Here is a 24,006-nt window from a genome sequence, read left to right on the forward strand (position 1 = left end):
GTGTAATCGCAAACATTACCCAATTATCGGTTATCCATCCTTTTGTGCGGAGACACAATATACGTCCTTGAACCCGTCCTAGCTGCGAAATTGATCAACCCAGATTTTGGTCCAGCTTGTTCGTTTAACGGAAACCTGTTTCGTCGTAACGCTCGTGAATTCTCGCAGGACGGATAACACGCCCTAAGGTATACGTTGTTGCGATGACTTCTGACGTGCGACCCCGATTTTCTAACCGCGTCTCGTTGCCGTCGTCGCCGTTGTCGTCGTCGACGGCTTTTCGAGAACGGTCGCGCTAGTGCTACGTGCTATGAAAAAGGGATTTCTGTGAGAATTTCGGATTTCTGGGCGCGACGAGCGAGTGTCAGCAGAGCGCCGTTCCGCCCTCCCGCATCCCTCTCTTTTCACAGAGTTTCCGCCGTGGCGATGTTAGTCCGATGCGGTAGAAGTGGATGAATCAAGGACGCGACGTGGACCAAAAGCTGGTACTTGCTGAGAGTCAATATTCTCGGATGGCACATGGCTAAAATCGAGACACGAGAAGTGAGTGTGTGTGTGTGTGTGTGTGTGTGTGTGTGTGTGTGTGTGTGTGTGTGAGAGAGAGAGAAAGAGAAACGAAATCTTCGGGGATTTCGATATATTTTTGGAGTGGATCGTCTCTTCGGAGTGAACGCGCTCTTTTTTTTTCGCTATATACTTGTCTCTCTTTCGAATTTTTCTCACGCGTGTACATGCATGCACGCATCGATTCTTCCCTGTCGCGTCAGCGTCAGCACGAAGAGCGAGGATTGAAAATTGAGAGTGCGCGCAGAAGAGAGGAGAAAGGAGACGAGAAAAAGGAAATGCGCGGCGTTTACGGGAGGTAATTTTCGTGGAACAAGAAAAAAAAAGATTCGTGTAAACTCGGCGAACCGCGCGGTCCGTGCGAGTGTCAGCAACCGTTCGTCCTGTATACGCTTTTCCTCGGCATCTACGACCCTCCTGTAATCTCGGAACGCGGTTCAGGACGGCGGAATAGAAGACGGTTACGACACGTAGAAAACGCGACGAGAGCGGAATGGCTCGGTGGAGGTTACAACTGCGAAGTTCTTTTTTTGGGAGCAACGCGGATAAATTCAGTCAGCACAGCACGGGAACTCCCACGATCATTTCGGGTTCTTGACGTGTCGTACGCGCGTCAGCAGTACGCCTCCCGATGGCATCTTGCTTTGCACTTTTCCTTGCGTCAGGCATTGGGTAACGAACCAAAATAGGGTGAACGTGGCTCTCGTATATAGTAATGGAGAGAGGAGTGTGGCACTGATAGCTTTCGAGCTGGCGAATTGAACGATAAAAATATATAAAGCTGAATTAAAAAGTATGAATTACGAGCATTAATTGAAGAATAATAAAGCCACAGATAGAGATGACATTGTAAAATTTTTTTAGAATATTTTTAGAACAATTATTGTTTATATATTATACTTTGTATAATTTGTTATTTTTACATTTTACATTTGAGGCTAATGTCTTATCGATTAACTATAAACAAATATATATCTAATAAGAAACAAATAAATTGATTTCTGAATTATTTAATTTTTAATTTATTGATTAAAAATAAAAAATAAAAATAAATAACAATTCGAGTTACGCAAGTCAATACATCTCAATAAACGAAACTTCATTGTCGAAACGCGCGACGATAGATTCGCATAATCGATCGAGAGAGGGAGGCGCAATTTCTTAGTGTCCTCTTTCGCGCGTTTCCGTGGCGTCGGTGGTGTCGTGACAAGGCGGGCTGGCGGCAACGAGCGGCGGGTGGCCAAGCAGGGTGGGCGGCTACACGCGGTCCAAAATGTGGCTCCTTCTCGCAAGCAGGACGCCGAGGACAAGGACGAGGACGAGGACAACGACGACGAGGACGAGGACGAGGACGAAAGCGGGGTTCTGTAGGGACTAGCGCGAGGGCGGATCAATACAATCGCTAATCCGGTGCATTGTGAGGCGAGGCGTGGCGTAGCAAAGAGGCGAGGTGAGGCGGTAGTAGTGGTCTTGCTTGCCTTCTCATCCCCCTCGCGTCTCAGCCGTCGGTTTCAACCCTCGCCCTTTCGCCCTCCCAACCCCCCGTACACCCACTCACCATCCGGCCTCCCCCGACCACCGCGCCCTTCTCGCACCCGCCTCCGCGTGCACGACGGTTTACCTCTCCTCGCCGCTCTCTGCGTTTCAACCCCTCGACGAGCCTGCCTCTGCCTTCCTTCGTGGCCGTTCGGCCCACCCGCGCCCCTACACCGTCGTCGTCCGCTGCCTTCCACCGCTGCCGGCACCGTCTTGCCGCACTTCCGCCTTCCAACCCTTAACCTACCCCTCGGCGATCCAACAACCCCTTCGGTGCAACGATGTAGGATCGCCGTTCGTCGAAAACGCAACCTATAACCACGATTGGATCCTCCAGTCGAATCAGCTCGCATACGGATTCACACGATTATCGGTTCGTTTCTTGTTTTCCTCTCCTCGAGACACAAAACGAACATTTTAAAGAGAATGATAAAAAGCGGCAATTCAATTTTTCAGCACGCGCAGATGCGTTTTTCTCGCACGCGGCTGCACGTGTTAAACTTTGTTGTGCGGAGTTTGCTCTTTGCACTATACATATGGCTATAACAAATGAATTATAATTTTCGCCCTGAATTACAGTGAATCCGACGAGTGCCACTTTGTAAGAACTAATTATTACCATCTCAAATCCGCGTCGTGACGTTATTATTGTTCTCTCTCTCTCTCTCTCTCTCTCTCTCTCTCTCTCTCTCTCTCTCTCTCACACACACACACACACACACACACACACACACACACACACACACACACACACACACACACACACACACATACACACACACACATGCACTATAATATATTCTTAAAACGTCCAGGTCCTTGAGAAACTTTATACATATATATAGGTAAGAAATGATTGTAACCGAGCGTGGCGATAAAGGTTTAAGGTCAATAAATAATTCATACTTATGTAATTGATAATTTTTCGCTCAATATATCTTCTTACTATTAAGAATGCACGTTAACGGAATTTGGACAAGAAACAGCAGAATTAAATAGTAGCTGTAAGTATCGGGCTATTACAGAGACCACCAAGGTGCACTTATAAAAAGTTAAACAAGATTAAGGTGGAAAGCGAAGAGCCAGGAGTGGATAGCTGGCTGTAATTTCTAGCCTTCTGTGCAACTTAAAAGATAAATGCCTTGCAATGAGTATGCACCTTGAAAAATATGTTAAAAGTTTCGTTCGTGCTAGGCGATTGTGAGACGACGAATCTCCAAAAATTCGTCATTCGCAAAAATTACACGTCGCTTTGTAGGGCGATAATTGTCAGAGAGTGAAAAATTATATACGCGTGCGGGCTATTTATCGAAATCGATATTTGGAATAATATTACGGGGGTTTAATTGCGCGGCGTCAGATTTCATTTGTTAAAATTATATTTCGTCCTGCGAGCAAATAATTGCGAAAAATCATAAGCGGCTATTTATCAAAGTTAAAATTCGGGATAATAATACGGGAGTTTAATTGCATCGCATCCCCCTCCGGCATGAATTTCCGCATGTATTTTATCAGTATCAAACCGACACGTAACTCCCGCGATAAACAGTTTTCGTCAATGGCGTCGAGGGGCCGCCCGTTGCGTAAACGAATTTATTTATCGCTACGACCGCAGTTGCAACTTCTGAATGGAAATGTCTACTGCGCGGGGAAATGCGCGGCGGATAGTCGCATAGTGCGCTGCTACTTTTCCTGATGATCGCGCGCACCCACCGAGCTAACTTTAGAGAACTGCAAAAACATAATTGCTTTGCAGCCCGTTATACAAATCTACGAGTTGCCGAGGAATTTAATAGTGATGATGCCCCTTCGAGATTCACTCACTCGCAGAGATTTTATTCTGTGTGTGTGTGTGTGTGTGTGTGTGTGTGTGTGTGTGTGTTTTTTAATTGTAAACCTATTACGATTTTTAATGATAATATTAATCGCTGCGAATCAATTTGGCAAAGAAGAACCGAGTGAAGAGAAGTACGTGCTTCCATTTTTCTTTCGTATCTCATATCACGTTCGTAAGAAAGTTTCCGATTTCGCTATTTACGGTTGTCGCAGAATAACGCGACTCATATCGTGAAAAAGAAAAATAGTGCAACTGAAAGTAAATACACAGAACAAGTTTTAAGAACATGATACAAAAAAGTAAAATTATAAACTATTTCTTTCTTTTATTCAAGGATTTATTATGTTATTAAGTAAAATTTTTAATGAGATAATAGAATGTCATTTTTTCTGTTAATATTTGTTCTAAATAAATTCTTTCGGTTTATATTTTTTTTAAATTGACTTTTTTGAATATTAATGCTTTTCTTCTCAAAGTGCGATATATTGCTTATTTGGTACATAACTAAAAATGCGATTTTTAAGTTGCGAAGAAGAAAACTAAAGAGAAAAAAAAACTTTATAAAATATATTTTAAAGATGCATGCACACAGCGACTGCTATAAATCTTCACAAATAAATATGTATTTATTTAGTATACAAGCACATGATATATTCTAATATTAAAAATATCATGTTTTTAAATTAATTAATTATATCAAAAATTTTATTAACTTTTAATTCAAATTCAACTTAAAAGACAGTTTGACAAAAATTATTTCGTAAAATTATATGTTGATCGAAAACTTTTGGCAGCCACTGTAGGTATTTTCATTCTACGATCAGTTATCATATTAAAATATTGCATTTCAAAATTAAAATTATAAAATTTTAATGATTCAAAATATTCAAACTCATTTTCTGGAAGACTTCGCTCTTTTATTTGTGTCATTATTATAATAAATGAGCAATATGCACATTGATCTGCTTTGGGAAATTACGTGATTAATAACATATCATTTTACTAACAATATCCGAATCAATTGGATAAAAATCAATTCTTTACAAAAAAATCGCTGCGAAATATTCCTCTTAGTTAAAGGAGGCGATTCTTTACAAAGATATCGGTTTAAAATAAACTTTTTTAATTAGAAAAATCAATTTTTCTAATATATTGGTTTAAATTTCGCTATTGTCGTTTGAAAAAAATTGATCTTTTAGCAATTGGCTCTATATTTTACAAGATCACTAGAATCGCACACATGGCTGAGTTAAAAAATGAATCCTAAAAGTATCGCGAGATATTTGCGATTCCACGCCAATGATCTTCCACCCCTGGTAGCAGCAGCAGCAGCAATATCAGAGCGGCATTCCTGCATCCTTCACGGAACCGCCCACTCTTAAGCGAGATGGACCCAAACAAACTGGCGAACGAGCAGCCGAAACTGTGTTACTAGAATAAACTCTATCCGCGGCCAGCAGCAATTTACCAATACACGCGTACGTGTACACGTATGAGATTACCGTTCACGCGGACACATTTGTGTATTTGAATGCAGTCGCAGTAGCGGATTGTGTCGCGGATGATGCAGCGCACAATTCGCTTTCTGTTGGCATGAAAAGCGGAAGAAAGTGCCATAAATTCGGCGCGTTAACGCCGTCGCGCTCGCCGGAAACCGCCTCCGCGACGTTCGCGAAATGTTCGAGTAACATTCCCATGCGCATCGCGGCTGTTGATTTACGAACGGCGCAACAAGCGTACGATTCCAATGTCATTGCAGAAAAGATCAGCAGGACTCGCTCGGATGCAATAAAGAAACCGCACGCATATACACATTAGCTTACTGCTTTCGTTTTATTGTCTTACGTTTCTTGTGTGCCACAGTTTTTATAAAATTTCAGAAATAAATAAATGTATTTATTTCTGAAATTCTATAAAGACTGTAGTACAAAAAAATGTAATTGTGTTGATTTGCTTATTGTTTATGGTTTATTCCTTAAGTTTGTTTTGTCTGCCTTGATTCTTTAATGTAACATGACTGTATGCTATTGTAAATACACATCATTTATCAATAAAGTGAATTGTAAATTTAATTACAAAGGAGGATAGAAATTTTCGAGGGTTTCGTGATTGTTTAGGGATCGTTTTATTTCTATGTATTTCTTATGTATTTTTCTTCATAGACATCGAAAATAATCATTATAACAACGCCAAACTTAAGGAAAAATTAGTACGTTAAAATATATGAATAAACGAATAAAATTCTTATTCGCATCGTTATAAAATCATTGTCAGTTATGCTTCCATAATTTATTCATGAAATTAATTCCAAATTGGATCAAATGCGAGTAATATTGCACCACAAAACGTTAATTAGATTATATTTTTCATTATTTAACATTTGTCATCTCGGTACCGTTTTCCCCACCCCAAGTGTCGCACATCGCTTTTATAACGATTGCGAATAGAGATTTTATTCACTTTATTTCAATATTCCAATTTTTCCTTAAATTCGGCGTTATTATAATGATTATTTTCAGTTTCTATGAAAAAAAATACATTAAAAAAGAAATAGAAATGTAATGATTCACGAGCGATCACGAAACCTTTAAAAATGTCTACCCTCCTTTCATCTGTAAAAAGAGAAAGTCATATCTTCTTTTATTCATAAATTTTTTTTTTTTTTAATATATTTGGGATGTGATAATAGTTTCGAGAATTATCAAACATTGAAAACAAATAAGAAACAAAATTTTTACCAATGACTTCGGATACGTCCACGTGACCGTCACGTGTACAAAGCGAAAGAAGGCGATAATTACTTGACGTTCGTTTGCCGGATTTCCATTCTACAAATGACCATCTGAGGACATGTCCAGACGGACCGGCGCGTGTGTATATATACATAGGGTCAGGCTAGCCAATTATCAAGTGATTGCTCGTAGATTATAGGAAATGCAGTTCCGCGAATGGAAGGTGTGCGACGTCATATCTGCGCATCGTCCACCCACATCCCATCCGTGCGATTCTCCACTTCCTCTTGTCGTATCCTTCGCGAATTGGTTATCGGTATTTGCCGTTCGGCGATCGGGACGTTCAGCTGCTACTTGTTTGCTATTTCCAGAGATTATCTTTCCGAGAGACGTTCCATTACACAAGCTGTATCAGAGAATTACAATTGATACAAGTGAATCCTCCTCATAACATAGTCTTGATGTTATAAAAAAAGAATTATCAAGATTCGGGGTCGATGAATTCTCGAGTAATAGCTCGAGAATATATATGCATCGACCCCGGAATCGATAAGAAATACGAATATTTAATTTTTTTTAATAAAAACGGAAGCACAAATTTATTTAGTTAAATTTATTAGTCGATCTCTTATTAATTTAAAAAAATTATTGTTTCGTATTTTTCCATTTTACGTAAAAAAATGAAAGGCAGATATTTATGAGGACAAATAAAAGTACATAAAAAGAACGATTTTATTGATGTATTTATAAATTTAACTAAATAGAGATCTGAAAATAATTTGTTGGACCATCAAAATATAAATTATGTAGGAAATTCAAACATGATGAATAATGCTGTAAAAAGTTTTGACATTCTAGCAACTAAGTTGAGCGTCCTACATAATTATTTTGATAGTTCAACAAAATTATTTCCAGATCTGTATTTAGCTAAATTTTTAAATACTTCAGTAAAACCTCTCCGTATAATAATAATGAATAAATAAATAAATAAACATGAAAATATGAATTTCGTATTTAGTGCCGATTTTTATGAAGAACTCAATTTAAATCAATCTAAACATTTTTCTATTTTAATATTTATATTATAAACTTCAAGAATATATTATACTTAAAATTTTACAATCCACATCACTAATAATCAGACGTATATCATCAGTTTAATCGATTAATTAACTTGTGTTATGGAGTCCGCGTTATTCTTGAATTGAATTGAGAGAACGCGCGAGAGCAGAAGCATTATCGACAATCCTCCATGACTTGGACTCGCGTGCGGATTGAAGCCACGCCATCCGCATCCGTTATAGATTATTGCTTATCCGCCACCAATCTGCAAATGGTCGTGCCGGCGGTAAAACAACGGAGGGAAAACCTAAATTCCTCGCAATAAATGGCGGAGGGCGGGAGAAGGATGACCAACCGGAGGGATGTATGCTCGCTCTCTCGCGGATGTACAGGAAATTTGCCTAGAAACCCCGTATTGGCTATCAGGAAGGTTCGGTTGGTCGGTCGTGCATCGCCAGTCTGCGCGAAGTTGCGCCAAGTTCTGCAATCGGTCCACCCTCTCGCGCGTCATCCGCCCCCTCCTGTTCAACCGATCGTTCTTTCTCTCCCGATATTCCGTTCTCCAACTCCCCCCCCCCCCTCCCCGATTTCCCTCCTTGCTCCTTTCTACCCCCTGTTGAGCCTACACTCGCATTTTCCTCTTTCTGCGCGCGGTCGCTGCAGCCTCAGCCCCTTCATCGCTCGCCACTCAGACTTCAATTAATTTCGCTGGTTCTGGGCCGACCGTTTTCCAATTTCGAGTTTCTACGGTGAACGCGAGCAGCTCTCGATAGAGCGGGGGGAGGAGGGGGAGGGAGGGGAGATGCGAGAGACGTGGGAAAAGTGAAACGGTTGTCCATGAGACTGGCAAGAGAGGACGATGCGCCGATGTATGCATTCCGGTTGCGCGCGCGCGTACAAATGGCAAGCATGCGTTTCGACGAATAAAAATTAATTGCATATGCACATCGCCCCGAGGATGTCTCGGGTCATCGTTGTCGTATCTCGCGCAAGAGAAGCGCGGAGGCGTCCTCCCTCCCAGATTACCATCGGGACCCCATCGGGCATGTTAGACCGGAAACCATGTTGAATGTTTACATATGCATAGTGCACGAATTACATCTGAGATATTTATGTCCGTGGCGCAATGTGAAATAACGTTGCAGCGAAAATATTTTCTGCTTGTCTGCTTAATGTTAAAGCGACGTATTACAGATATAACATATAAAGGTGACCCGAGGTGATGAGATCGGCGCATAATATTCGCGCGTAATGTTTGTCCCTCTGTGAGCGCGACGCGATGCAATTCCACACGCGTAAGACACGGACATGCACGATTCGGCACTAGTGCACGCCGACCGATCACCGGGTGGGGCTCGTTGCACGCCGATTGATTTACAATGGCCGAAGGTGTGGCAGAATCCGACACCAATATCATGCCGATGGCCGGTCGGGCGCGTGGACAATTATCTGTGCCGGACAAAGACTACGGGGGTGTATACACCTATCTCATATATACATCTAGCCTACGGCTCTTTACGCAGCTGACGCGCCACGTATTAAGAAAACGCGTGGGCCCGCGTCGTGCAATGCGCACGTGCGTGGGCCAACACCCGCGCGCGTGCAATGCGCGACACGCACGTATATGTTCCACGCTGAACCAAATGAGATCCGAACGTTCTTGTGTTCTTCACGGGTGGAAGAACAGATTTGTTCGCATTATTCGTAATCCGCGACGAACGAGTTGCTAACGTCCGCGACGAACTTGCTTAATAAATTTAAGAGCGCTTTTATCACAGACTTTTTTATACACTATGCTACTAATAACAGTTTTTATAATGAAGCATGGCTATGTTTAGTGTGGGATAAAAAAATCCACATATATAAGATGTAAAATTTCAACATATTATCGAATATGCAATACGTTAAGGTATTTTTCAATATTTTTATTTAAAATCGACGTTATCTTTTATTTAGATTAAGTCACACATATTCTTACTGCATAGTACATATTATTTCACAATAATATGGCTTTATATTTTATCATTAGGTGGGTTAACTAATAGATAGAATACATATATATGTATAGAAGTCCGCAGTGGTGTCTACAAATTGATTTTGAAACATTTCAATTTCATTCTATCACTTTGCGTTTATCGTTTTATGTGTTCCGCAGGATGATCGCTTGAAATAATTAGGAAGATGCTTCTTGAAAAATCTTCATGCATATTATCTGGGTTAATATACTCTTAGTATTTAATATTTAAGAAATCTTTGATAAATAAATTTATGCACAAGAAGAGTTTTTTTATTATTATTAGCAGTAAGTTTATTGGTGGAAATGCTTTAAGAAAAGTAGTATCTCTCAATTGTTTTCATCAATGCAATTGAATTAAAGAAAATTAATGAAAATCCTGTTAAAAACTGAATCTCTAATTTTTGAAATTAGGAATTTTAATATTAAGTTCAGTACCATAATCGATCCTGTGTCGATTCTTTAATTATATTAGACTAAAATTATTTTTTAACGTGATTAATATGTTTGTTTGTAAGTTGACGATCAAATAACGAAAGTTCGGAAAAGATATCATATCATGATCTAATGACGTTAAAGTGTGGACACGGATGCGCGAAATCGTCGTCCCGTTCATAAGAGAATCGGAGCTCAAATTCCGGAATAATATTAGGAAAATATGAGCTTCTTAAAGTGAAGAGACCATGTTTCCTTTTTCTATTGGCGCGGAACAAGATATATTCTCACTCACACCAGCGATGTCGAGAGTCCCGCGAACAGTATCGTTGGTCCGATATTGCGACAACGTCTCGACAATGCCGATTGCGAAGGGCCCGAATAAATTTACGTAACAAATGACAAAGGGATAGGAATGCGAGCTGCGGGCGTGCGCACAATGAATTTGCAGATACACGTGTATGCCATTACTTCGTAAAATAATGTCAATAACGCAATCGTTAAGTTTCTTGATTTATCATTTTTATGCTAGCAAATATCATCTACAAAACGAACATTCACAGTGATAGGAAATCACAATGAAGACTTATGCAATTAAACGAGTGTCCCTTATAATCCCAGAATAGAGAATACTCAGAAAATCTATTTCGGAAAGAACACGAAAGAATCTTCGAATATCCAGGGTTGGTTCAGTCTGCTAGAGAAAAATAAAAAGTGTATCTACAGTTCATGATAGAATATACGAGTATGTAAATATCTTGCCACGAAAACATTTTATTGAAACAATTCACTTCTCTCCCTTTCTCTCCCTTCTCCTCCCCCTCTTTCCTTTATTTCACTTTGGTATCATTTTAAGCTAGAAAAACATAAAAAGAAGAAAAAGTCTCTTACTTATTTCATTAAAAATGTATACGTTTAGTTTATCTTTAATTTTAATTTTACATGTTCAGCATATATGCAGAAAAGTAGAATATTATATGTATATAGAAATGTTAGAATTGAAATTTCCGTGTGTATGAAAAATATTTAAAGAATACAGACATTAAGATTTTGCGATAGAATATTATCGCTTAAAATATAAATTTAATGTAGATGTTATCTCAAATTGTATCTACAATATATTGAATTTAATAACTGAAATTTTAATTAAAAATTTTAACTTTAAAATACTTTATCCGTGTAATCTTGGATGAGATTTTGTAAAATATATGTATAAGAGGTGAAAGCTGGAAAACTTTTTAATTATATAGTTTAAATGAAATATTATCCTCTATTGTCAAATTTGTGATAAGGAAGTTGCCATCTGTAGGCCACTGAAATTAAACGTGCGATTAATTTATCTGAAGATAAGAAAAATTACTTAACCGATAACCTGAAGTTACATTATCGATGTATGGTAAATGCATGAATTGAAAAATTATTGTTATGTATATATAAAATGATGCGATAAAAAATACATATTTTGTATAATGCGCAATAATTATAAAATTGTATTATAAAAGAATTAAGAATTGATATTTATATTTTTTGCTCCTGTTGGTATCGACAAATTGATAAGTATACAGTGGACTTTATGACAGTTAGGTTGGTCTCTGCATGTATATACGTATCATTAAATGATAAATTTAATGAGAACGGATATGAGAGTGTATCATTTTCCTGTGATCCCACTGGCTTATATTTTTATATAAACTTTTAAGATTACAAGACGCAAAAGAATATAAACTCGCATTGAAATTAAAAATGCACTTTCACGCAATGCAAAATTTAATAAAACAACTCTAGTCAAGTCATTTTGTCAAATCATATAAAAAAAAAATGTAAAATTTGATCAATAATTAATGACATTAATATACTGTATGAATATTAATATAAATCGAGCCGTATTTGGTGATATTTTTACGTTTTATTTTCGTATCATATAAATAAAGAGTTGATCGAAATCGTGATTATTCAGATCGTGTTAATCATAATATTATCGAGTTACACTTCTCTTTGTGTTGAAATAAGATTCGAGTTTTAACCGAGTCATTCTTTGAAGTCCAGTGGAATTATATACAATCTCGTCATGTATACTATAACGTCGAGACATTAGATACTGTGTCTCTTGATTAGTGTGTCCGATGAATATATCCAATTTTGAATAAATATATGAATAATTAATACGTATGAATAGAATTTTTTGGTATTAACGGAAAATGAATAAATACTTTTTATTTGGTTTGAATGAATATATTTATGAATATGATTATGGATTTTGATTTCGCATTTACTCCCACTCTGTAACCATATTTATTTAATACATTCCTTGATAAAAGCATATAGGCAATAGTTTTCATTTTCTTTTCGGTATAATCATATTATTATCAAACTTTAACCAAGCTAGAATATTTTACGTACTGTATTAGCAGTTAAGCGATTACGCTTGTTTACAAGTAAATCAAGATCATTATAAATACTCTATATACTTACATCAAAAACTGACAGATAGTCTCCAGTAATCTAAAAGTGGGATAAGCATATCTTCATAATCTTATAACTAAATTCAAATTTAAGTAGAAAAGTAAAGCTAGTATAACAGAATTTAGTATGAAAACAATAAAATGAATGATCTTCTACCACAAGCAAATTTGAATATTTAGTCATTAATTATGTATAAGGGGAAAGATTTGTTTATTGAAGCTTTCTTTTTTAGTTTACTTATTTTGTTCGAATAAATATTAATTATACATGTAAAATAATTCATAAATATGTAAAATATTCATAAATACATATTTTTAAAAACTCGTAGTTTTGAATAAATACATAAATACATAAATAAATATTTTTTATGTGAAAATTTTTAATGAAAAAAATTGATAATTCAATTATGAGTTTTTTTTTGTATTGGACACTAAGTCTTGATTTAAAAAATAAATACATATACAATACATATGTTTAAATAAGACATCTCAAAACATTTGTTAAAACATTTTTAAGATTTTTCAATTTTGACATCTTTCCTTTCTGGAAAGATATTTTTTTTTTATAAAATATTTTATAAAATATTTTATAAAATATTTTTTAGAATATATATAGCTAATTTTTATATTAGCGACTATAACATTTCTTGATTGAAACATAATCTGGCTAGGATATAATAGCCTAAATATTTATTGTCAATTAGTTTGATACTTCGATATTCATGGCTAGCTTAAAGGCCATGATATAAAAAAAATGTAAACAATAAAATATAAGTAAAACGAATTGATTAATTACAATTGAAAATTATATGTATATTATTTTAAAATTCTCAATTTTGATTCTTTTACTACTAAAATTTGTTTTTTATATGTTCTTGATTAAAAAACATTCTTGCTTGTCTATCTTGTTGATTTTTATTTTTCGTCATTAAATCTGTTATCTCGAAAAATATCACCGTTGTTTGCTTCCCAATCCAAGAAATAATTTCGAAAAGAAATAAATTCAAGTTTTTTTATCAAGATATCTCTTTGTTAAGAAATAATGCGTCTGATAAAAATATCTTTTTCTATCTCGTTTGTCACGTAGAAAATCAAATTCTTATTATATAATGATTAAATTTACGAAAAAAAAAATGTTTCCGCCCGGGATCGAACCGGGGACCTTCCGCGTGTTAGGCGGATGTGATAACCACTACACCACGGAAACTTCTTGGAAGTACGGTTTTACTATATGTGTTTTCTGTGGGATGATATCTCGATATTATCTGGAATTATTTGTTTATTTCTCGATATTATTTGTCGTATGTTATGTACTGTTATCCAATGTTTATTGATGATGAAAAAAAAATATAAAATATTACTGCCTTAATATTTGCAGCGCACTTTATCGCAAAAACATCATTCCAACGTCTACTACATATATTGTAATATTATGCACGAGTTGACGCTTGTTATTCTGTATTAATATTCCTATCTATTAAGTATAATCAATGCCTTTGGTTCAAATAATTCGACATATAAAGCAACAATAAAATAAAGAACGTAGCATCGTAAACATTGTAAATATAGACGCGTAAAAATTTTTCGCGTAAAAATCATCTAAAATGGGATTAAGTTTTTGTTTCTATATTATATTTATTCTACATCATTAATTTAATTCACTTAAACACGCTACGAAACAAATATTAAAAAATTCATAAAATATAAGCGTAATAAAGCGTATAAATTTTGCGAAATTTTTTTTCAAGAGCGACGAAAAATGTTGAATGTGCATAAGACGCAATAAGAAATATCGTGTGAATAATCAACCAAGCGCGCGCACAACATATGTATCTCACGCTCAGCTGATTCCATATCGACCACTTTGGTTTATCGCCGATTAAATCGACTCGCTTTCATAGAAAAAAATTGCTCGTGTTGCGATTATACACGTGCTTCGTAAGTCAAAACATCGTAAGTTATTTCGTACGTTTTTGATAAGATCACAAGGAGGTGAATCGGAATGAATTAAAAAAGTTTCCACAATCGTTTCACCATTGATTCCGTCATCGACCATGTTATAACTTGCTTCGACTTTCGCGCATAAATATCATTCCGTTCTAGATTTCGCAATCGGTAACACTTATATCTTAGGTTTTATTTTTAACGGCAGCGATCATATTTTTTTGCGCAGAACGTCACATGATCTCGAGAACAAGAAGATCGTTATGCGAGAAACGATTCGAAGTTGTTAAAACGGAGTTACTAGAACAAGTTAAAATATCAGCTTAAAAGATGATGAAATGAACAAATCATCAGTTTTTGTTTTCAAAATTTATTAATGCTAAATTTCATAACGAAAATTGCGAAGTTTATTACGCTTGTTTTTATAGCGTTTATAGTGAATTCATCCTCGAATGCATACATTCATTTCCAAATCGTGTCGTAAAGATTTAAACCTCATTTTAAATTCTAGATAATTTTTATTTCGCATCAGATTTTAGGATAAGATTTTATTTGTCATTTGATATATATTTTATATACGCATTTCTGATTCTACGAATGTTTTCTGTATAAAATTATAAAATTTTATCCTTGAATTTTAACATAAATTTTAGATATAGATCGCCTAAAGTAATTTGAATTCTGATATAATTTTGCGATAACTATAATTCAAAATATTTATTTAAATTTGATAAGATAAAATCTCTGTAATTATTTCTGAAATAAAAGTTTTTATTTCATGTCGGTCTAATTTTATTCTAGACAAACGTAAGTGTTCGTCATTTCAAGGGTACTGACTATAAATTTTTCTATAGAACGGAAATGTGAAAAGTGCAAAATTTTATCATGAATTTTAACGAGAAATTTTTCATTTTTACGTTTCTAAAGAAAAAGTTATATGATTTGTTTTCTTTAGCTGAATTACATAGTACATTTTTAAAATTTAAAGAAAAATAAATAATGTTTAATATTTAACGAAAGTAAGAAAGATACAAGATGTTTACTAAAATTTATAAAAAAAAAAATCTGAGAATTCCTGGATTTTTCAGGTATTTTTGCACAAGATTCCAAATAAGATTAGAAAATATTTTTTAATACAAAATTTTGAAATAAATTGGAACGTAAGCAACGTAAACAAGCTATTGTGATTGTGTTCCAAATTTCCTGTTGGTGCTGAAAATGCTATAGTTTACATTATATTCATAGATTTTCAGTCAATTTTGGAACATATATTAAAAATTAGCAGAAGACTATATTCTATCATTTTTTATCATTAGAGAACTGCGAAATCTATAGAATAATATAGAGAAAGCTCATTACAAAATAATATCAGATATTCTATTCTACTGTAGCTGAGTATTATCTGCTATTGTCACATCTTGATTCTTTTATACTCGCGAATACACAAAAGAATATATATGATGAATGTGTGGATGTGTGTGACATTAAAATTGCATTATCGAGCAAAAATTAAAGAAACATTGTTTTTCAAAGAGACAGTAATTAAGTTTAAAAATAAAATTCCAACAATTTCTCTGAGCACTAATATTACATTTTATAAAAAAAAAATTTTCAAGGGTAAACAAGAAATCTCCTGATATTTTAAGTTTTCGAGATTTTTCCAAGCAATAAAAATACACACACACACACACACACACACACACACACACACACACACACACACACCCTGAGAAAGTTTCAGTATTGTCTAGTGTAGGGATGAAAAAAAATAGGATTTATATTTGGTACCTGGAGCCATGGAAAATTACACAAAGACAGCCCTGTAGCCTGTGTGATACACATGGAAAACGAACCACGTGATTGGTCGCCGTGACGACTCAGCAGTGTGTGTGCACATGCACGTACGACACGTTGCCAATGGATTAACGCCGAACGTTGCCGAGCATTGCCGAAGCCATGAATTGCGTTTTCCGGAACGAAATTGACGGAAAGCGGTTCTTGCAGTACGGCTTATAGCTTACAGCGTATTCGTCATTTCGTCGTCCAGCGGTTGGTGTTATTAGGTCGGGAGACACTGTTTGTGATTAATTTAATCATTGATCGGTAATTGAATTTAATCGACAATTCAATTACGCATAACTTCATATCGTGAAATCTTTGGACTTCGGACTGGCGGAGTAAACTAGACATCGTGGAAACATGAAGGAGTTTCTGATCGCGCTCAGCGCGATTATAGCTGGTGAGTCTATGTCCCATCTACCTCCTATTATATTTCTTATTTCCACTCTGCTTTTTTTCCCGATAATTCTCTAATCATCGAAAGTGCTTTGCATCATCCCGGTGTCCTATTATTCTCGCGACAATCCCGCTCCTTCGCGTACTTCTATTTAGAATGTTTTTTGTTTGGCAACTCCTGCTTGCACATAACGTAATCTATAAATGTACCTCGGCCTTCTAAACATTATGACGTTGCGAATATTACAGTTTTGTTTACGAGCGATCTTTAGTTTTTGAACGATATTTAGCATCCAGCTCATCATTCTTGACTTTCATCAGTCTCCTCCATTTGTCGGATCTCCCTTCTCTCTGCAGTTTTTTTTTCGCTCTTTTGTTATTGCTCTCTCTTAACGTCTGTCTCTTTCTCTCTGTCCTCGTGTTGCCGGGTAATCACGTTTCCATTACTCATTGCGAAGAAACTCTAGGATGAAGAATAGGATGAGTCAGTTGATTTGAGCTTGTAATTTGTTAATTTAGATGGAATGTACAACTGAGAATGGAATTACTTGATTATATGGCGATAATAACAATGACTTATAACGTTCTTGATAATGCTTATCGATGAATGATGAATAATTCTCGAGTGTTTTCTTAGCATTGTTTCAAAATTTTATATTATTGAGTCGCTCGTTTATTTCCATAAATGTACCAAATATAGCAGACATGGAAACTGTGAATAAGGCAATGAATGCTTCCTGCCTTGAGGATTATTCATTATTTCAAGAAATTGAAAACTAAGCCAATCATTTTATTTTTTTTAGACTTTTGTAATATTTAATTTATAAGATTGTACCTGAAAATTGTAAAATAAATACAATTATTTAGATATAATTATAAATAGATGCAATTATAAATAGATGCAATTTACTAATTTTCAGTAACTGCAGCTAGAGTGGTCATATCTGCTGACCCAGAAGGTGGTCTTTTGGGTAGAGATGAATGTACATGGGGTCCAAGTTACTGGTGCGAAAACCTAAAGTAGGTTTTAATAATTATTTTAATAGTTTAAAATATATATTAAATATAAAAGTTTAATATATATTTTCTGGACATTGAAATAAAGTAGTAAAATGATGAAATAGATTTATGAAACATTTAAAATGCATTCATTATGTATTTATAATATACAGTATAATTATTAAATAAACAGTAACGATAATGATAAAATATCAAAATTGCTATATTGAGCTTTCTATATCTTTTATTTTAATTAATTTTTTTATAATATTGATATAATATTGTAATAATGATTGTACTAATATTACCAATATTAATAATAGGACAGCGAAGCAATGTAGTAATGTCAAACATTGTATTGGTAAATATTGGGAGCAGATGGAAGTTCCAGAAGATAATGACAGTGTATGTGGAATTTGTAAAGATATGGTAAAACAGGCGCGAGATCAATTGGAAAGTAATCAAACTCAACAAGATTTGAAAGATGTCTTTGAAGGAAGCTGCAAACTGATTCACATTAAACCAATTGTTGACGAATGTATCAAAATTGTGGATCAATTTATTCCTGAACTTGTGGAGACATTGGCATCTCAAATGAATCCATCTGTTGTTTGCTCTGTCGCAGGATTGTGTAACAATGCTCATATAGATAAGTTGCTTACAGAGTATCAAACTTCGATAAAGGTAAGGACGATATTAATTCTATTTTGTTATCTTATTATATTATTTGTTTTATTATATCAAATCATCTTGAATGGATTAAAACTTCTAAACTTGATTTCATTACAATTTTAGTTTTAATAGAATGAGATTGTATAGCCCCTTGTGCCTAATCTTTATTCTGAGAGAAACAATTAAGTTTGATTTTTTTAATTATTATTTATATTTTCTGTTTTCCAAATGAATTATCGTAATTTATTTATTGTCTATTATCTTGGGATTAAATTTACTTTGCAAATTTTATTTTTAAAATATTTTTGCATTTAAAATTCTTAGTATCCAATATAAACTCGAGAATTAAATCTGAATCTTATAGTAAATTCGATTGGACACACTAATGCGCACTGATGCATAATCATCAAAATATCTCGGAATATTTCGGAAAATAAGTATTTCCGAAAGAAATGTTTATTAACATCTTTGTATTCTATATGTATGAACATATATACAAATATTAATGAGTGCCATGTAATGCAGATCAAGTCCCACATCTAAATTGTTCAAAAATATTCAAAGGCGATAGATTATATGAAAATATATAGCATTCATTAATATTCTCATATATATTCACATATTCATGATTTTAATTAATTGTCACAATAATAAAATTTATAAATATTATATATGGAATTTTATATCTATATGTTTGTAAATAACAGTGGATAAAGAATGTTAATATGTATTAATATGATTGGAAAAATGAGTGTTGACAAAGTACGTATATTATATTTCTAGAAGGATGAAACAAAATTAGTTGTATTAAAGAATGATGAACTTGAGCCTGATGAGTGCACCAAATGTTACACGATAGCAAAGTATATGGAAAATAAATTGCATCGTACACCACAGAACAGAATGCTTCTACAATTTTTGAATGTTTGCGGTCAACTTAGTTCGTACTCTGATTCCTGTTCGGCCATTGTTATGAAACATTTTGATGTCATTTATAACCATCTGCAGGATAATTTTAATGCGGATAATATATGTCACTTATCAGGACAATGCAGCAGCAAATATCATAAACATGAAAATAGTACAGTAAGTATAATAACACATATATTAACATATATAATAACATATATATATTAATAATATCAATTTTGTTTTAATATATATTGTAATAATAGGTTCCACAGGTAGAGATAACACCATTATCAAGTGTAGGCATGGTAGAAGTTGAAGATGATCTCCCGTGTAAGTTGTGTGAGCAACTTGTGAGTCACTTGAAAGATCTTTTAGTTGCAAACACGACGGAAATAGAATTTAAAGAAGTTCTCCTAGGTCTTTGTAAGCAAACTAAATCTTTTGCCGATGAGGTATTTGTATTTTAAATAAATAGTCTTATATTTTTTTGTTTCATATATCTAGTACTAATGGAGATTATTTCTAGTGTAAAGCCATAGTTGAAGAGTATTATGTACAAATTTATGAATATCTTACAAAAGGATTGAATAGTAATGTTATTTGTCAAATGTCTGGAATTTGTCCTAGTTCTGACAAAACAGTGCAAGTAAGGATATATTACATTTTATAAGTAATAAAATATACTGTCTAGATTAAAATATCTAATTATATCGTTTTATGTTAAAATAGGGACCAATTTGGCCTCTGGTTCCAATAGAAGTAACAAATATAGGAATGAAGGAAAAGATACAACCTCGAAAAGGGATGGCTGAAGTTACTATTGGCAAAGAATATCCAAAATCGGAAGCTGAAGAAATGCAATTACCTTTGGAAAGATTGATGCCTCTTCCTTTTCCAGTGCAATCTGAAAGTGTCGATGGAATGAAAGCGTGTACATTTTGCGAGTATTTGTTGCATTATATTCAAGACGCTATTACAAATCCTGTAACTGAGGTAACAAGAATATTAAATTTTATGAAATGTATATATGTAAACATAGAAACATGATACATACTTACAAATATATCAAAATTTAAGGAGAAAATGAAAGAAGTTCTTAGAAAAATATGTACAAAGGTACCTTCTTTCATTGAAGGTGAATGTGAACAATTTGTAAATACTTACGGGGATGCAGTTGTGGCCATACTTGCCCAAGAAATTGATCCATCACAGGTAATGTAATTTTTTTGTATTTAAAATGTGAAGATCAATAAAAAATACAACTTATTGTATTACTTAAGGTTTGTCCTATGCTACATATTTGCCCATCAGAAGCATTATTAGATATGTGGGAAAAAGTTCCTAAAGAATTTACCATTACAGAAGAAAAAGATAAACCAGGTTGTGCATTGTGTTTGCTTGCAGTACAACAGATTTATAACGCTATCGAAAATAATAGAACTGAGGTATTAGTCCGCTTTATCATGTTTGTCATGTTTATAATGATTATTTTTGATTATACAATTTATTTAATGCAATATAATTATTACAGGCTAACATTAAAGCTGAATTGGATAAATTATGTAATCATTTGCCACGTAATTTGATCGATGAATGCACAGATTTTGTGAAATCATATAGCGATGAACTCATAGAAATGATACTTACAGATTTGTCTCCCCAGGAAGTATGCGAATACCTTCGTTTATGTGTGTCAACCAAAGATCTTGGTCCAAAACATAACTATATTAGTGAGCAGGATGGAGAAATATGTAAGTTATTTCTTGAAGTATATATATAAATATATATAATAAGTAAGTATATATGTAAATAAAAAATAGAGCAATTTGTTACAATTATTTTATGACAAAAATATTTGTAAATCGGAAAACTTTTAATATTTCAGTAACCAATGAGATACCTGAATATCCATTACATATTATAACTCAACCCACAAATTCTTTATCTGATACTGAGTGTGTAATTTGTGAATTTGTAATGAAATATATCGACAAAGAGATTGGTAACAAAGAGGCACGGGATAAAATTGAAAAAGTAGTACATGGTGTGTGCAATCATTTACCAAAAACAGTTGCCAAGGAATGCAATGACTTTGTGAATAATTATGCTGACATCGTAATAAGAATTCTTTCAGAAGATGTCAGTCCTAAAGAGGCCTGTACTGTATTAGGTCTTTGCACCGTGAGCATGATAAAAATTCAAGGTACAGAAATAATAATTATATGTTACAAATTTTGCCAATATTAAATATTTACATTATATGAAAATGTATACGTAATTTAATTATTATTATAGAATCTATAACTGAATGTGCCTTATGTCGAGCAATTATATCGCAAATTGATAAGCTATTAGGTGATTCAAAAGTGGACACTGAAATTGAAGAAATTGTTAAGAAGGTGTGCAAGTATCTACCAGCAGATAAGCAAACTATGGTAATATCTTATTACTTTATGAATTCTTTTTTTTTTTTTTACAAAAAAAAACCAATATAGCTTGAAACTAAAAAATTTAAATTTATACAGTGCAACAAGATGGTAAACATTTACGGGCCCAGTATAATAAATATGCTGAAAGATAATATTGATAGCGAAAAAATGTGCAGCAAAATGGCTTTATGCTCTTCCAGTGACTATTTTGCAATATCACTTATAAATTTACGCGTATCACGATCAATTACCGAATCTAAAAAATGCACGTGGGGCGAAGATTTCGTGTGCAAAAACGAAGAAATAGCGAGATTTTGCAATGTAAGTACAAATCTGTGATATTATTATTAAAAATGAACAATAGTTTTTAAATTACTGATTTTTAATTAGGTTACGAAGCAGTGCGAAGACCGCAAAAATGGTGGAGTTCAATAATGTTTTCAATTGCGGATGATTGCACAAGCTGCAAATTGGAGGCAAACGTAAGAAATGAGATCAAAGAGTGATGCGCTACACTCCTCAATTGAAAGTGTTAGACTTCTGGAGATATTAGCTATAGCCTATTTCGTGTTATGATATTATATATCGATAATCTTTTTATTAAATCTCTCTAATTGTATTCGAGCATTCGGATAATATTGATCTGTGTAGACATGACGAATGCCATGCGATTTTCGTATTTGAACAAAATAATACGCGTAGTTTGCCGTACTTATGTTGACGAAATTTTTAATAACGCCGCAAGGATTTATTTTTTTTTTTAATTAAAATAAAATGCTGTTTTATACAATCGAAATAATTGTATTAAAAAATATCAATACCGTTATATCTTTCTACGTGTATTTTTTTTCAATATAATTGACCTATAGCAATGATCTGTTATGTTTACTGTGATAATGATAAAATAAAAACATTTGATTCTGTATATTAATTAATTGTATTCTTAAAATTGTATGATTATTATATATATATTTTTTTTTTAATAAACATTCTCTCTTGCATGTGGGATATATTAAAATTTCCTGGAAAATTTCCATTTTTCTAATCATAATATTACAATAATCTAGAATGTTTATTTCTGAAAAGATAAAATTTCCAACTGCGTAGAAAATTTTTAATTCGAGACAGAAACACTATTCTATCGTTACCGTTTAATTCAAATGAAGTTTGTTTTTTCTTGGAATAGCCTTACGAAACGCACATAAGAAATGAAACATCGCGATGAATGGACAATGAGAAATACGTTCACGTTGTCGATAGATTTATTGTTAGATTACATATATAAGTTATGCAAAATGACGAATATTACCGATTACTGCTGAAGTCATAAATTGTTTTCCAAAACAAAAAATTTTAAAGTTAAAATAATAATTCATCGTTCAGCAATCGGTATCTATTACTTAATTTAGAAAGGTCTAGTGTTCACAACTTATATCGTTTGATCATCACGTGTTCAATCACGCAATAATCCAAGTATGTGCAATTTGTATTTGGGATATAAATTGTCTTCTCCACGTCTATTTTTAAATGACGAGATAAAATATGATGAAAATTTTATTCACTTGACGCGATTTTAACTGATATTTCCGCTCTTTTCTTTCGACAATTTTCTCATGTTCGTTCGTTGCATTTCAAATGAAACAGATATATCTATGTACAAAATTTGCATAAACAAGAAGGAAGTTTTAGTGTTATTTAGTGCAACGATAAAAAATAAAATGAACTTAAAGATTCATTATATATAGAGACTTGCTATATTATTAGCTATAGCTCTAAAGTGTGTGTATGTGTGTGCGCGCGCGCATTATTATGTATTACACTATCTACATAATTATATCGTAATAAGATGGTTTTCCATCGCAATTTACTTTCAATCTTCTAATATACGTTTAAATAACAAAATGACATATAATAAGCCGGTGAGAATTTTGGCACATACATTTATCGGTATATGCAACGCATGAAATTTTGTTCGGACGAAAGTAATTGCATGAAGAAGAATAAAGATTCAAGTATAAATTATCGCATAAATTATTTTAAATAAGAATCAGTGATCAATATATAATATCAAGTTAGTCGTTACAAGACAAAAGTAAGACTATCATTGATTCTAAAAATTATATTTCAAGGACAAATACATAAATAATAAATCATATGTGTGTGTGTATATATA

At 33.7% G+C, this 24,006-nt stretch overlaps 1 protein-coding gene and 1 non-coding gene across 3 annotated transcripts; one reads left to right on the forward strand and one right to left on the reverse strand.

Annotated features, from left to right (window-relative positions):
* Positions 1 to 13,776: 13,776 nt before the first annotated feature.
* On the reverse strand, positions 13,777 to 13,849 carry Trnav-aac. Its single transcript has one exon. It is a non-coding gene; the product is annotated as a tRNA-Val (tRNA).
* A 2,730-nt stretch (positions 13,850 to 16,579) lies between these two features.
* On the forward strand, positions 16,580 to 22,755 carry LOC108690996 (prosaposin). Of its 2 annotated transcripts, XM_018198589.1 has the most exons (15): positions 16,580 to 16,825; positions 17,742 to 17,841; positions 18,144 to 18,504; positions 19,276 to 19,578; positions 19,668 to 19,856; positions 19,931 to 20,050; positions 20,134 to 20,397; positions 20,482 to 20,616; positions 20,685 to 20,849; positions 20,936 to 20,966; positions 21,054 to 21,155; positions 21,290 to 21,607; positions 21,700 to 21,839; positions 21,930 to 22,154; positions 22,224 to 22,661. In XM_018198589.1, exons 1-15 carry the CDS (start codon positions 16,786 to 16,788, stop codon positions 22,266 to 22,268), a joined length of 2,538 nt encoding a protein of 845 aa, XP_018054078.1. In that variant the 5' UTR covers positions 16,580 to 16,785; the 3' UTR covers positions 22,269 to 22,661. The 2 variants fall into 2 exon arrangements, with proteins under 2 accessions (XP_018054078.1, XP_018054075.1); XM_018198586.1 differs by having other exon boundaries at positions 20,936 to 21,155; positions 22,224 to 22,755.
* The last annotated feature ends 1,251 nt before the right edge of the window (positions 22,756 to 24,006 follow it).

The sequence above is a fragment of the Atta colombica genome, unplaced genomic scaffold, assembly GCF_001594045.1.
Source record: "Atta colombica isolate Treedump-2 unplaced genomic scaffold, Acol1.0 scaffold38, whole genome shotgun sequence".
Lineage (NCBI taxonomy): Eukaryota > Metazoa > Arthropoda > Insecta > Hymenoptera > Formicidae > Atta > Atta colombica.